Below are 14,933 nucleotides of genomic sequence, written 5' to 3' on the forward strand. Positions count from 1 at the left end.
AGCATGAAAGAAGAGAAAGAAATCAGCTGGTTTAATTGTTCCAACTTTATTTTTAGTTCTCTCCAGCAAGGAAAGGAACAACACGATACCTCACCTCCACTGGTGCCGACGGAACAATCTGTTTCTGGCAGTGGCATGCGAACACCATGAAATTTAAGTAAGACTCTTTAGATAATTATAATTATTTTGACTCGAGAAGGGATTTATTTTGAGTTTTGGCCTGGGGAGGAATGCTGAGATAATTAAATAAGGGCGTTCTCTTGCTCAATAAACTGGGGGGGGGGGTTCTGTGGCGTTGGAACCCAGAGGGGAGGCAGAGATTGGGGTTGTTATTTCTGGGTTTTGTGCCTTGCAAGGCAAAGTTGTGGAAGAACTTCCAGCTTTTGTGTTTAGGAATAAATCTTTGTCCAAAATGGCAGAAGAAATAATTTGCTTTTAATCAGAAGAACATGCATATGCAAATGTCACCAAACCCATATTTAATAGGGAGTAAATGCCATCAGATGAATGGTTTGGCAGGTTCTGTTTTAAATAGTTTTTAATTGGTGAGTATCGTGATAAATCAGTTAAATAGTCTTTTCAGTTAAGAAAATTATGGTTTTCTTATTCAACTAAGGACAAAAATGCCTCAAATGAAAAATTCTAGGAAACTTAGGAGAGAATTGTGATATAAAGAGATTTAAGGTGAGCATATTGACCCCAGCCTGAGCTGCAGGGAGATGTTTTTGTTGAATAAAGCAATGAAAAGTAAAAATGTTGTGTTGTTGCATGTAGGGATCGTCCTGTAAAATTTGCAGAGAGGTCCAGGCCTGGTGTTCAGATCTCCTGTTCATCCTTCAGTTCTGGTACGTGTCCAGTCAGGTATTCCATGGACTTGGGTCCTTTGGTGGCAGTTCTGCTACTTCTCTTTAAATACAAATACTGTTAAACCCTTTTCCAGTTAATTTTAGCTCTGTCACATTGGGATTGCTTGAAATTTTCCATGCCAAGTGTCTGCCTCAAGTTGCTTTTTCTCTTTTTTCTTATAATTTAAGCTAAGATATCTCGACCAACTCCAGGGCTTGAAAGTCTCTTGTTTTGCACATCAGAGATATTTTTTATTTTTACACATTTTTATATTTTTACAAAGAAAATTCTTCATGAAATTTGCCTTTTTGAAATGGAGAACTCTTCTAGAGCCACGTTCCTTTCTTCAATCTAGAACCCCTAAAATAACTAAACCCATTTCAAATGCAGTACATTACACAGCAGTGCCCTTTTTGGGCAATATTGTAAAGAAATTGCAATAAAAGTAAGACTAAGAGTGTAAGTTTGTCACAAGCATTTTTAAACACTTTCTTATCACAGTGGAAAAATTCAGATTAGGGAAACTGGAAAGGGAAAGAGTCATTTAATAAAATTGAATTGGTTTGGCTTTGAAGTGTAATTTGGTATATAATGGAATATACTTTCAAAGGTGTTGGCTATCCTGTGAAAATGTATTACTTAAGGAGCTTTTTCCCACTTTCTCAGCAATCCCTGACTCCTGATTCAGCAATAATTTCTCTGATTTGTGTCAAATAGAATTGAAGATGCACTCAAATATTTTATTTTATATTTACCAGTTTACATTGAAATTTTCTGTTTAAAACTAGTTTCCCGCATTGACAAGAAAGCAGCAAATTCAGGTAAACAAAGTTAAAAGAAGGTATTCCTTGGATGACTTTGCTTCTCATGGAAAACTCTCTGTCTTAGGTGGCATGTTCATTGCAACAGGTAGCACTGACCACGTGATAAGAATTTATTATTTGGGCTCAGAATCTCCAGAGAAAATGGCTGAGCTGGAATCTCACACGGTAAGAGGAAAAGCAGGACACAAATCTTTTTTTTCTCCCCTTTACCTGATTTCAGGGACTTGGGTTTTTACATCCTGTTTGATTTATTAACTCTCTAGAAGTTATTTGGCTCTCAACACTGTGGTGTTTAAATGCCTGGGAATTTGGGGGATGGTTGTTTTTAAGTCCCTCTGAGGCAAGAAGTTTGTGCAAAATATGCTTTATATATTTTATTCCCCCAGAAAACTGAGGGATCAGGTGATTTTCCCATATTCTTGAAAAAAATCTGGATTGGAATGAGGAATCAAAGCACTTTTAAAACACCATGTTATTTTTTTCCTGTTGAATTTACTGCTGAGTACTTAACTTTAGTTGTGACCACAATTTCACATAACAAGAAAAACAAAGTAATTCAGGTTTTAGTCAAAGTTTGGATCATGATGGAAATTTCCTTTAGAAAATCAAGCTTAGGAGCATCTTTTTATAGGTAATGCAGGTGGGTTCCCATAAAAATTCAAACTTCCCACCCTAACAGCATTTTATGGATTAGGCCTGAGATCTAAACTGATTCACAGAACTTAAGTGGGAGTCTTGGGTGTCCCATTTAAATCTCCAAACAAACACATCTAACAAGTATTTTGCTCACAAAACAGTGTTTTCTGTATTGAGCAGGTTTGGAAGGAGCTGTAATTCCTTTAAGTTTTTTAAATCCACTCTTAATCCTGCAGACAACAAATGCCAGATGGGTTATCAGGAGCTGGAGACACCAGTGGGAGTAAGGATACAAGTGCCTGGAGCCAACACAAGTGTTTAGCAAATTAAAAAAAAAAGGCAAACTCATGTCTGAAACATAACATTTGTTTCTCAGCAGTTTGTGAGTGGAAATAAAGCCAAGGTTTGCATTTTTTGGATTAAATTTTTTTGATGCACTTTAATATTAGGTCTAAAAATTGCAGGAAACCATCACCTCTCTGAAGTTTTCTGTTTGAGTGTTTAACACAGTAAGTCTGGGGAAGCTTTAGCTTTAAATAAAACTTCCCTATACGTGAATTTTTAAGACTGTTGTAGGAAAGATACAATTTGCTAAATAAAAACTAATCAAGAATCAACTGATTGAGAACTTTTAGGGTGAAAGTTTCAGCCTACAAAGCACTTACTGCTATGTTTTCCTCTTCAGGACAAGGTGGTTGCAGTCCAGTTCTGTAACAACGGGGACAGGTGAGTGGCTCCTGGGGTTTGCACTTGAGAGTGTTGCTATTTAATTGCCCAAAAAACATTTCATGGAAAATTTGGCACAACAGGAAAACTGCCTGTGGGCTCTGATTAATCCTGGACAAACTATTTAAATGTGTTGCAAGATGTGTGTCACGTTCACAAGCTCCAGCTTGTTGTCCTCTGCTGTAACAACAAAAACCTTCTGTAATTATGCTTTTAATTTGTTTTTTTCTTTAAAACAGCAAATTGGAACCCAAATTTGGTGTCCTTTTCTGTAAGAGTGTCTTAGTTCCCAGGTAACTCCCACAGAGGGATTTACTTGTGGAGTAAGAGCACTGTAATAAATGTAGTTTAAAACAAAAGTTAGAATTTAATGTAGGTGTTTTTTTCCCAGCTTTTGTTCCTGTTTCCTCATTTTGCTGGGCAGGAGGTATAAGGGATGTGTGGAAGCAGGAGCCTTTCAAACTGTAGCTTTGCAGCTGTACTTGGAGATCTTTGTCACATGAAATTATGTGGGAATGTGGTGCTGTAATTGTGCTACCAGTTCTTTCCAAGCCATGTCAGAGGGTTTAGGTCATGTCATCACTGAAAATTATATGCTGCAGTGCTGCTTTGAATGAAAAAGTAGTTTCCTTTTTATTTTAATACAAAGAAGTAAAAATAAGAGGAAAATAAACTTGTCAAAAGCATTTTAAAACTCTTTTCCATCACAACGAAAAGATTCAGATCAGGGAAACTGAAAAGGGGCAAACAATCACTAATAAAATTGAATAGACTTGACTTTGAAGTGTAATTTTTTGTATAATATATGCTTTTAAAGGTGTTGGCCATCCTGTGAAAATGTATTACTTGAGGAGCTCTTTTCCAATTTCTCAACAGAAATGATTTCTGTAGCATTGATGGCCAAACACTCTGATGTGGTTAAATACATTTGCTGGGTGCTTAAAATTTTTGAACCAGGAGGAGTTTAAAAATTAAAATGTTCACGTTCAGCTTCCCAGTCAGAGCTACCTACTTGTAAATTTGGCTCTTTCCTTTCCCTGTCATCACCCCCTCCCTGAGTTAATGTATTGTAATTTATGCCACACTCCTGGCACACAGTTGCTCTTTCTTTGCTGCCACTCTGAGCTGCTCCAGGGATTTGCTGATGTCATGAAACAGGGAATGTGCAGCTCGGATGAATTACGACATTGAAGTCATTCCAAGGCCATCTGCCTGCTGGAGCCAAATGTAATTAATGTTGTAAACTCTTCTGTACAATATCTGATATGAAAATTGGAACCTCACAAGGAGGAGAAACAGTGACACACAAGTACACACTTCCAGTATATCTCTGTATATTTATGTACATGCGGGTTTTAGACCATCCTTATTCAGAATTTCATGGCTTTTTTTCTCTTTGCCCCACAGCTTAAGGTTTGTCAGTGGAAGCAGAGATGGAACAGCAAGAATCTGGCACTACCATCAGCATGATTGGAAGAGTGTGGTCCTGGATATGGCTACTAAAATGACAGGGTAAAGCAAACCAAGCAGAACACACCTCGTGGCCACATTTACATGCAAACTAAATCCTCCATCATATTGAAAACTGTTCATTTACTGCCATTTTGAGTTAATTTTCTTACATGATTTTTGTGTATTGAAAATGCCGTGGCTCTGTCTGTTAATTTACACAGCTAATTAGCCCACCAAAGAAAATATTAATACATTGGTGGTTCCCTACCTAATAGTTGGGGAATATTTAGTATTTTACATGTGAAGTAAGAATGTCAAACAGTTTTATGTCACAAAAACAGGTTTTAGTAGAACCCCATTGATCACGTGCTAATATATATATCCAGAATGTTTCTTAACATTGTATTTCTTCCTTAATTTTCCAAGTAAGAGGTGAAATGTGGTGTTCTGGTTCTCAGGTTCAAGTAGGGTTTCGAGTTTATCTTTTTGAGATCCTCAAGTGACTTCTGTGAGTCCCTTGTAATTGGATATGCACAACAACAAAGAGCAGAAATCCATTTGGCATTTGCTTGGCAGAATTCTCTGTGTTTCATATGGTTACATTTGCAGTGTTTGCTGTCAGAGGTGTGAGTTGGGCTTATTTAACAGGTTCCTGCTCTTTGTGGAGTTCACTGATATTGATGACTTATAAAAATGCCTTGTAGGAAAAAGCTTAATAGATCTGAAGAGCTTGGAAGGAAAACCTGGGGTAGGCGAGGGTGGTGGCGTAAGAACAGAGGAGAAAATGTCCTTTTTAAGGACATAGAGATCTATAAATCTTAGTGGCACTGAATATTTCCTGTATCCTGTTTTTACCACCACAGAACCATCCTTCTTTCTCCTGCCCCAGCCAGAGTCACAGTCACAACCATCTTCCCTGAATTCCATACTGGATTAGCACCGAAATGTTTCCATATGCAGTTACTGATTTATTCCTTTTTAACTCATTGATTTCCTTAGAAACAATGTGGCATCTGGGGAGGACAAGGTGACTAAGCTGAAGGTCACCATGGTGGCCTGGGATCGATACGATGCCACTGTCATCACTGCAGTCAACAACTTCCTTCTCAAAGTGTGGAACTCGTCCACAGGGCAGCTTCTCCATAGCTTATCTGTGAGTAACATTCCAAGGGGGAATCCCAAATGGATATAGTTCAGCTCTGAGATTGATCTGAGGCTAGACTGCATCATCATTCCCCCTGATGAGGAGTGTTTGGTCTTGGAAGTATCCAGCTGTGCCCTGCCTGTTGGGAGGAGGGTGTATCCTGGGGAAAGGAGCTGATGACCAGGATCCTGGTGATTTCTGGCTGACAAGGAGCCCTTTGAAGGCTCCATTTGTGCACTGATTTCTCCTTCCTCCCCATGTCAGCAATGCTGAGCTGCAGTCAGGGCAGTGACAATGCCAAACCTCTGGCAGGAGTGTTGTCCAAGTACAGCTCCAGCCCCAGATCCAGTGGATTGAGCTGCTCCCTGATCTGAGATGTCCTCACACGAATTACCAACACGTCTGGAGGTACCACATGGAGAAATACAAGTTCCTTTTTCCCCCTGCTGTCGTTGTAGGGTCATGATGATGAAGTGTTTGTTCTGGAGGCTCATCCCTTTGACCAAAGGATTGTGCTTTCGGCGGGTCACGATGGGAATATTTTTGTTTGGGATATAGACAAAGGAACAAAAATTCGCAATTACTTCAACATGGTAAGAAGGAATCAGGGAGTTTTATTTTCATGTTTGTTTAAAACTGATCTTGAGACAAAAGCAGATTTCATTATCCACCTACAGAGCCAGCACAGGTCTGAGATCTTTGGCGTGGGCTTGCCCTGTGTCTGCCATTAAGATAAAATACAGACTTCCAGGGGGTTGTTTCAAAACATACATTAAAAGTTGTGCTGAAATTTCAGAACAAAGACAAAATGTGAAGTTTTACAGTGTTGTTCCGTTTAACTTCAATACATAAAAGTGCAAATCAGTCTTGAGTAAAGTGAGAAATTACAGAATGAGTGTGAAATACGTGTTGGAGCACAGGTGAAATATTTGTAAAAAAGCTCTTGCAGTGAATATATGGTGAAGGGAATGTTCTGTGCTTGATCCAGATTGAGGGCCAAGGCCACGGAGCTGTTTTTGATTGCAAGTTCTCACCAGATGGGCAGCATTTTGCCTGCACAGACTCTCATGGACATCTGCTACTATTTGGTTTTGGATGCAATAAATATTATGAAAAGGTGGGTTGAATGAATTTTAAACTCTTCCCTGTCTTGACCTGATTTTGTCTTAAAAGTATTTGTGTTACAATTTATTCCCTCACCCTGCCTCACACTAAATAATAATTAGACCATGAAGCAGTTGCTTTTTACCTAAATCAAAAAGATTTAGACTAGAGAATCTTAGACAGGGGAGCAAAGCACCTCTTTTGGCCTATTTTAGTCTTGAATTTCTGCATCAGGCCTTGGTAATAAACCACATTTGTGGTAGGAATCTGTTCTCTGTCACAACATTCCTGCTGCTGCTCCTGAGTGCAGGAGTTGTGGTTTATGGGTATGGAGCCATTCCAGAGCAGCCAGACAGCTGCAAATGGCCATTGATTCATTCCCTAAATTGCTTTTCTTTCAGATTCCAGATCAGATGTTCTTCCATACGGATTACAGGCCTCTGATCCGTGATGCCAACAACTACGTGTTGGATGAACAGACCCAACAGGCTCCACATCTGATGCCTCCTCCATTCCTGGTGGATGTTGATGGAAATCCTCATCCCACGAGATTCCAGCGCCTGGTCCCAGGGAGGGAGAATTGCAAGGATGAGCAGCTCATTCCTCAGCTGGGATATGTAGCTAATGGTATTCTGTCTAAACCTCGTGAATAATACATGTGTGGCACAGGATTGAGCAGCAGCTCCGTGAGGTGGTGCTGTAAGAATTTATAAATTAGTGGTTTAAATTCAGCAGAGAGGCAGAAGAGGAGATAGGGTGAGTTTATGGCACTAAGGAAGTGTCTGGAACTAACTTGACTGGAAACAAGAATATTCCAAAATCTGTGGACTTCTCCCATATATGGCAGATGCTTAAAACATTGTCCCATTAACCTCAGTTTTAACTGTGGATGTGAGGAAGGAAGCAGGAGGGTGAGAAAGACATGATAAAAACAGCTTTTGTTTTTCAAAACAGGGGTTTTTTTTCCCTGTAGACATACATTTTTTCAAAATCAGAAAAGATCTTGCATTATTACCTACTGAAGCATAATTTCTTTTTGCTGTTTCTAAGGGTTTGTGTTTATGTTTCACATGTGCTCTGGAGTTTCAGGTTTTTATTGTAGCTTCTCTTCTAAACTTTGCCTCCATTTATTCCATGAGAGCAGAAAACCAGCTGGTGATCAGATGTTCTGCAGGGCAGAGTTTTAAACAGGATTGTTTCTGTGGTGTTTAGTAAAACAGTAATAACTTTATAAGAGAGATTAATTTATAACAGAAATTAATCATGTCATATTTGTGGCTTTGTTCTTGCCAAGGTGATGGTGAAGTAGTTGAACAAGTCATTGGGCAGCAAACAAATGACCAGGATGAGAGTATCCTCGATGGAATGATCAGGGAGCTCCAGAGGGAACAAGATCTCAGACTAATTAATGAAGGAGAAACTCCTCCAAACCCTCCACTCAACAGATCCCTCTCTGTCAATGGAGGTCAGTGTCCTGCCTTGTCTCCAGCAGTTCTTTCCTTAATCACAGAAGGTACTGATCAAAATGTCTTCATGTGTCTTGGAGGATGCTTTTCTCTCCTGTTTGTACACCTTGTTAACCTGTGGGGAGCATTTGGATGTTCTTTGGATTCCAGCAGAGAAATTAAAAGTTTAAGGTGCAGCTGAGGGCACACAGTGTCTGACTGGGCTGTATCCGATTACTTCAAGCTATTAGACTGGAACTATTCCTGTTATAAACCATTTTCCTGAAAAATAAACATAAAATTCACTGTATTGTCTTGATATCAGTGCAGAGATGATACTTCCTAACTGCATAATGTCAAAATAACAGCATATAATTAGAGGTTGTCAGTGAATAGTGTTGTGACAGACTAATGATTTCCTGCTGCAGCGGAAGGCTGAGCATCAGTGGTAATAAAATAAACATGTTGCTCTGTCTTAGTATTTCCTTAGAAAGCTTGAGATTATTCTCCTGGTAAATGTTCTGCTACTGTGATTTTATCTTTAATACACAAAGTGATTAAAAATTTAAAGCTAACTCAGTCAGATGTGAAGAGCTGAGTGGGTGCAGCTGATGGAAGGGGAGCAGATGCCGAGGACCTGAGCTGCAAGTCATCCTGAGCTTGGGGAAATTTACAGCTGCTCATAAATTAGTTCTAGGTTAAGTGACTGATTACACATGTTTGAAGTAGATTTCCTGGAAAAGCTCATTAGGATTTGAAGTTGCTCGTGTTGAAATTCAAGAAGGAATAGGAAAAATATCGGTGAAAAATGCTGAAAATACACTTTTGCTTTGCTCTAAATTGGTATGTCAGGAAGGGTGTCTAGAAGGCACCTTCAGCTCACACAAAGTCTTTTCTGCATCTTAGGATAGGGTGATGTGTTGTGCAGTCCCAATTCCCAATTATTTGTGTGTCCCTGTAGTTGTACAAAGGAATTTCCAGGTATGAATGGTATGGAAGTTAAAGCAGTTCCCTTCTAGAACTTGCACTGAGGAGTGACTTTGCTATGTGATCACCCAGTTGATGTAAGCTAATTAGAGTATGTATAAACAGCCAAATATTTTTATGCAGGTTTGCATAACCATAAATTGCAGTATATTCATGTGGTTGACCATATTTAAGCACGTGGGAGTTGTGTTGATGAGCTAAACAAGAACAATGATGGCAGTCATTCCATTATTAGCAGGCTTTTTGTGTCTTTTTGCTGCCTGAAGTGTGTGTTTTCACTGTGTTGTGCCACCTGATGAGAAGCCCAGAGCAGAGCAGTGCCTGTGGCACAGCAAATAAGAATTAAAACCACAAAACAAATGGAGACACAACAGAAAACGTAAACCTTGCAGCAGTCTGTTATTTTAGATGTCAACCTCATCTCTTCTTGTTCCATAGAATTTTAAGATTGATGATTTTAGAGCCTTTAAGCAGTTGAAAAACTTTAATTTGAAGTTCAGCTAAGTGCCCTTAAAACTTTCCTCACGGATTACATTCTCTGTGTGCCTCAGATATCTCGGAAATACCTCAAGCCAGCAGCAAACACATCCCTGAGGCCAGCACACAAAAATGTTCACCTGGAGCAAAAGAAAAGCCACTTCATGAAGAATAAGTGTTGATTATTGCCAAAAAAGAATTTGTGTGATCCTTAAGCTTTAAATTGTAGATTAGATATTGGGAAGGAATTCCTCCCTGTGAGGGTGATGAGGCCCTGGCACAGAGAAGCTGTGGCTGCCCCATCCCTGGAAGTGTCCAAGGCCAGGTTGGAGCAACCTGGGCTAGTGGAAGGTGTCCCTGCCCATGGCAGGGAGGTGGAACAGGATGAGCTTTAAGGTGCCTTCCAACCCAGCCATGATTGAATGATTCTGGTGATGGTTTATGGAAGTGAAGAGGTTGTTTTTGTCTCCCTCAGCCCTTCGCAGCCCAGCTCTGGACGTGGCCTCCCCCCCGAACGTGGGGCTCCGCCGGAGCGGGCAGATCGAGGGCGTGCGGCAGATGCACCACAACGCGCCCCGCAGCCAGATGGCCACCGAGAGGGACCTCATGGCCTGGAGCAGGAGGGTGGTGGTCAATGAGCTCCCTCCAGGAGTCAGCAAGTAAGATGCTAAGTGAGCCAGGGGAGGAAAAAAAATCTCATTGTGTAATATTTAATAATTAATCCGTAATCCTGAAGTGATTTTGCAGAAACGCGTTGGCTTTGGGGGTTGGTTGATCGTGTTGTTTGGAATGTTAGGATTGGAGTGGGGAGTTGAGAATAGTAATTCCTTCTTTTCACAATTCAGTCTTTCTTCAGTAGTTCAAACACCACGTTTCCCTGAAGTTTTATTTAAAACAAACCCCATGCAAATAATTTTAATTCATTCCAGTCTACTTGGAAGTAATTATGGATGCTCAGCTAAGGAGTTTGCTTCCTTAACTTATGATTTTAGGAGTGATGCTGCTTGTGCACAGATTTCTTATAGCAACAGAACAAGTATTTTATGTGTGTCTTAATGAGACTGGTGAGTTATTTGATGATTTACTGAATAAAAGGGATGTTTCTTCTGCATAATTAGGGTCCAGGAAGAATGTCGAGCTGCCAAAGGTGAAATTGAAATTAGTTTATACACTGTTGAAAAGAAGAGAAAGCCATCCCACACCTTACAACGGGTGAGTTATAGCACTAAATTAAACAGAAAAACCCAACCCAATTTTATTAAATTATTTAGAAGATCAATACTTCTAATTGTTCCTCTGGCTCTGTCTTCCTTCTATAGCTGTGATTTGTCTGTCTGTAATATGCAAATAGTGGTAAATCTCTATCCTTGAGGCTTCAGTGGTGGGAAGATTCTGGGAAAGAAAAAGAGCAGAGGCACAGTGGGGTTTCACTTTGACTTGTGGAAAATGGGGATGGTCCTGTGCAGGGCTGAGGGTTGGACCTGATGACTCGTGTGGGTCCCTTCCAACTCAGCATATCCTGTGATTCTGTGCAAACAGACAAACTTCAGAGGTGCCACACTTTTATAAGTGGCTGGAGTTATCTTATGCAGAGATTTCAGGAATTTTATAGAAAAAATCATGTTTTCCCTAACTTCCTTTCTACTTTATGAAGTAGAATTGATACTGAACCCAAAACCACGCTTGGAAGTGCCCTTAAACGAGCCACGATGCGTCCAAGATTCTGCAGCGATTTCCTGTTTGCAGTTGGAATATAACATTCAGTCATGTTAAGGAGGCATCTTTTCAGTGTGTAATTCATCCTTGACTCCTTGGTTTTGTGCTGTTTGTCCCCGTGGCAGAGCGAATTCCAGGCGGGCAGCGGCAGATCCCTGCGCAGGAACCAGCGGCGGCGGCAGCACGCCTACCAGACCCGCTCCACCATCGAGCACAGCCCGCAGGGAGCCACCCACCACCCCTGTGCCCGCCAGCAATCCGACAGCTCCTCCGAGGTCTGACCCCCCAAACACCCCCCAACAGCCTCCCTGCTCCCAAATCTCACAGCACAGCAACGCTCCCGAGTTTCTCTGTGCTCGTTGATTCCCTGGGATTTGGGGCATGTTGGTCTGGGAGGGTGCAGGATCTTCTCCCTCAGTGCCAGTACAGTGTTCAAAAGTAGCATGAAACAGCTCGTGTATTTTTGGAAACCTGAAACGTTTTCAAGTAAATTTAACTGGGTTGTGTTAAAGCACTTGCTATTTTGGGATCTCACACAGCACGTGGATTCAGGGCAGGGCTTTGATTTCGTTTTGCAGTGCTTTGATTTCAGCTACATCTGTGGACTGCTGTGGAAAGAGGTGGAGTATTGGTATTAATCATTGATACTGGCAAGGGAAGAACTTAAAATATCTCAGATTAAATATAACTTGTTGTCCTTAAGGAAGAGGCCGAACATTGTTGCTTTGTAGATGCACTGAATGTACAGAATAGCTAAAAAAGTTGGGCACTTGGCACTAAAATTTATTAATCAAACATTTAAATATGAACTTATGTTATGGTTCTAATAGAATTAAAATTCACATCTGTTTCTATAGGAGTTATAGCATATAATATTATTTATACTATATTATATAACTATAAGGGACAAAAAGGACAAAGTATAATATTGATTAATACATAGAAAGAAATTGTCTACTTATTTATATAGGAATTATAAAATCATATAGTGTCATACTAAGATACAGAAAGAAACCTGTAGTGGACCTACAGTGGACCTACTTATTCGAATCTAAACCAGCCCTTAAATACAAAGTTTTCCTCAGATGACACATCTTGCTTGCAAACAGAAATTACATATTTTAGCCTTGACCCCAAAGTGAAACCTTCCATTTTTAACACAGGAAGATGAGACTGTTGGCACAAGTGATGCCTCCATGGATGATCCCGTGGCAGCCTGGCAAAGTGAAAGCAGTTCCAGGTACCTTTACTGGGCTCTGAATTGGTAATACTGGTTTATTATGGAATTTAATTGAGACAGTTGGTGTTGTGATACTCAGACTTCATTTTGAAGACTGATTTTTTTTCCCTCAGTTCTTTGTGAAACGTTTTATGTTGTGGGTTTTTTGGTGTTGTTTTGGTTTTTTTTTTCAGTCAGAAGCAGTTTTGAAAGACCATTTGTAAGAAAATGGTGTCTTTAATTAAGAACTGCTTGAAAAAATCAAAGCCAGTTTGCCATGCAAATCCTGTATGTGTGTTGTTTGATATTCAAGAAGTCAGAACTGGATTTTTAGGGAAGTGCTCTGGTTTTCTACATTTTTCAAGCATTTTTTACTGCTGGTTCTTCTGAAATCAGTCCGTGAATTAGTGAGATGATGAGTATGAAAATTGGTATCAGCCATAGCTGCAGTTTTACTGGGAGTTTCAAATGGATACAATAATTTGCTGAAATCACAAATTCTGTAAATTCACATGACAACAAAATTCTGTGCTAATCCTGACATCTGCTCCCCAGGAAAGCAGGTTGAATGTTTGGGCCTTTCAGTCCATTGTGTGAAAACTGAAGTTTTCTGTTCTCTTTCTTACAACTTTTTCTTATCTGCAGTGATTCATCAAGTGAATATTCAGACTGGACAGCAGATGCTGGAATTAATCTCCAGCCTCCAAAGAGACAAACCAGGCAGGCAGCTCGGAAAATCTGTAGTAGTTCTGAAGATGAAAATATGAAGGGAACAAAAGGACTGGAGCCAAAGCGAAGGAAACTTAAACAGCCTAGAAAAAAGGTCAGCATTTGTAAATTTTTAGTGTCTGTTTTACTTCAGGAATATAAATTTGTTTTTTTGGTGGTTTTTTTTCAAAGTAAAATTGTTCACAGACAAGTATATAGGAAGAAAGAAACTATAGAGAGCACAGGAATTGTAGTGCCAGTGGTACCAAAGTGATTTTATTGTTTGTTTTCCTGTGTGACATAGATGTTTTCTCCCAGGTTTGTGCTCTTCCCTGCAGTTAGATTTACTCCAGGATGGTTTTGTTGTAAAATTACAATGGATCTGTATTGTATCTACATTGCCAGGTTTCTTTTTCCCGGTATTTTTTTTAAAAAGAGCTGTTTAGAATATTTATAAAAGTGCAATCTCTTTATTTTATTTTTTATTTATTATCTAGAACCACAGCCCGGTTTGGGCTGGAATGGACCTTAAAGTCCACCCTTGTTCCATGGGCATTTTAATGAATTTATGAATGCTTTAATTTTCTATTATATTTATAATAGACATGTCTTATTTCCTACTATTTAGTGGAGGTTTGGGAAGGCTGACATTCCAGTATTTCCTTTGCTTTATATCTCTTATGTGCAGTAACTGCTGTATGGTCACTTTTTCATGTGTTCTGCCATAGTAATTAATTGTATTCTGAATATTTTAGTAATTGCATTCTAAATATTATATTAATGGTGTTCTAAGTACTGTATTAATTGTATTCTAAATGTAATATATTTCAGAAGCCCAGTGGCCTGCTGTCCCTGGAAGGGGAGCCCAGTGAGGAATGGCTTGCTCCTCAGTGGATCCTGGACACCATTCCCCGGCGCTCCCCGTTCGTCCCACAGATGGGAGATGAGGTACTGCCTGCAGCAATTCCCACGTTCCACAGGGGCTGCAGAGCTTGGGTTGGTCAGGGCTATATATCCAGCAGTGAACTGTGCCCCAAAATAGGCTGAATTTTGATAATTCTCAGGCAGTTTGTTGTTTGCAGATAATCCTGAGTCTCTTTTTCTGCAGTGGTGACTGAGGAGTAGCAGGAAGAGCTGATTGTTCACCTTCACCTGCCATTTCTTAGTTATCCCACTTTTGAAGCACAGAGGAAGTGCTGATTTGGGGGGCTGATAGAAATATTTTTAACTAGAAGAGTGTTTTATAATGAAATAGATAAGTGGGCAGTAAGTTCTCATCCCTGAGGCCTCCTGTTCATAGAAGTTTTAGAATGAACAGGAAGAGAACTCTCAGTAAAATAACCTTCTCTTTTTTTTCTCTCTTTTTTCTTTTTCTTCCCTTTTAAGATCATATACTTTAGGCAAGGCCATGAAGCTTATGTGAGGGCAGTAAGGAAAGCCAAAATTTACAGTATTAACATGCAAAAACAACCATGGAACAAAATGGAACTCAGGGTAAGTTAAAGAAATACTTCAAAGAGCTGAGTGTCTCTGTAATGTTAAACTGACACGAAAAACCAGCATGAAAAATAGGAAGAAGGAATTACTCTAAAATGTTAATATTGAAGTTTAAATTGTAAATATTAATTCTTTACATCTGTTCAGTTCCT

At 39.7% G+C, this 14,933-nt stretch overlaps 1 protein-coding gene across 1 annotated transcript in view; it reads left to right on the top strand.

The window, feature by feature from the left end:
- The window catches only part of BRWD3 (bromodomain and WD repeat domain containing 3), a 51,817-nt gene that overhangs the window by 19,650 nt on the left and 17,234 nt on the right, over positions 1-14,933 (top strand). The window contains exons 9-25 of the mRNA XM_064670159.1: positions 57-157; positions 775-845; positions 1,735-1,835; positions 2,992-3,032; positions 4,440-4,544; positions 5,484-5,637; positions 6,087-6,221; positions 6,617-6,745; positions 7,134-7,359; positions 8,027-8,197; positions 10,117-10,300; positions 10,760-10,853; positions 11,483-11,632; positions 12,521-12,597; positions 13,222-13,399; positions 14,116-14,232; positions 14,671-14,778. Coding sequence (XP_064526229.1) covers positions 57-157; positions 775-845; positions 1,735-1,835; positions 2,992-3,032; positions 4,440-4,544; positions 5,484-5,637; positions 6,087-6,221; positions 6,617-6,745; positions 7,134-7,359; positions 8,027-8,197; positions 10,117-10,300; positions 10,760-10,853; positions 11,483-11,632; positions 12,521-12,597; positions 13,222-13,399; positions 14,116-14,232; positions 14,671-14,778 — 2,142 coding nt within the window. The remainder of the gene's footprint in view (positions 1-56; positions 158-774; positions 846-1,734; positions 1,836-2,991; positions 3,033-4,439; positions 4,545-5,483; positions 5,638-6,086; positions 6,222-6,616; positions 6,746-7,133; positions 7,360-8,026; positions 8,198-10,116; positions 10,301-10,759; positions 10,854-11,482; positions 11,633-12,520; positions 12,598-13,221; positions 13,400-14,115; positions 14,233-14,670; positions 14,779-14,933) is intronic.

Source organism: Pseudopipra pipra, chromosome 13 (genome assembly GCF_036250125.1).
Source record: "Pseudopipra pipra isolate bDixPip1 chromosome 13, bDixPip1.hap1, whole genome shotgun sequence".
In the NCBI taxonomy this organism is placed as follows: domain Eukaryota; kingdom Metazoa; phylum Chordata; class Aves; order Passeriformes; family Pipridae; genus Pseudopipra; species Pseudopipra pipra.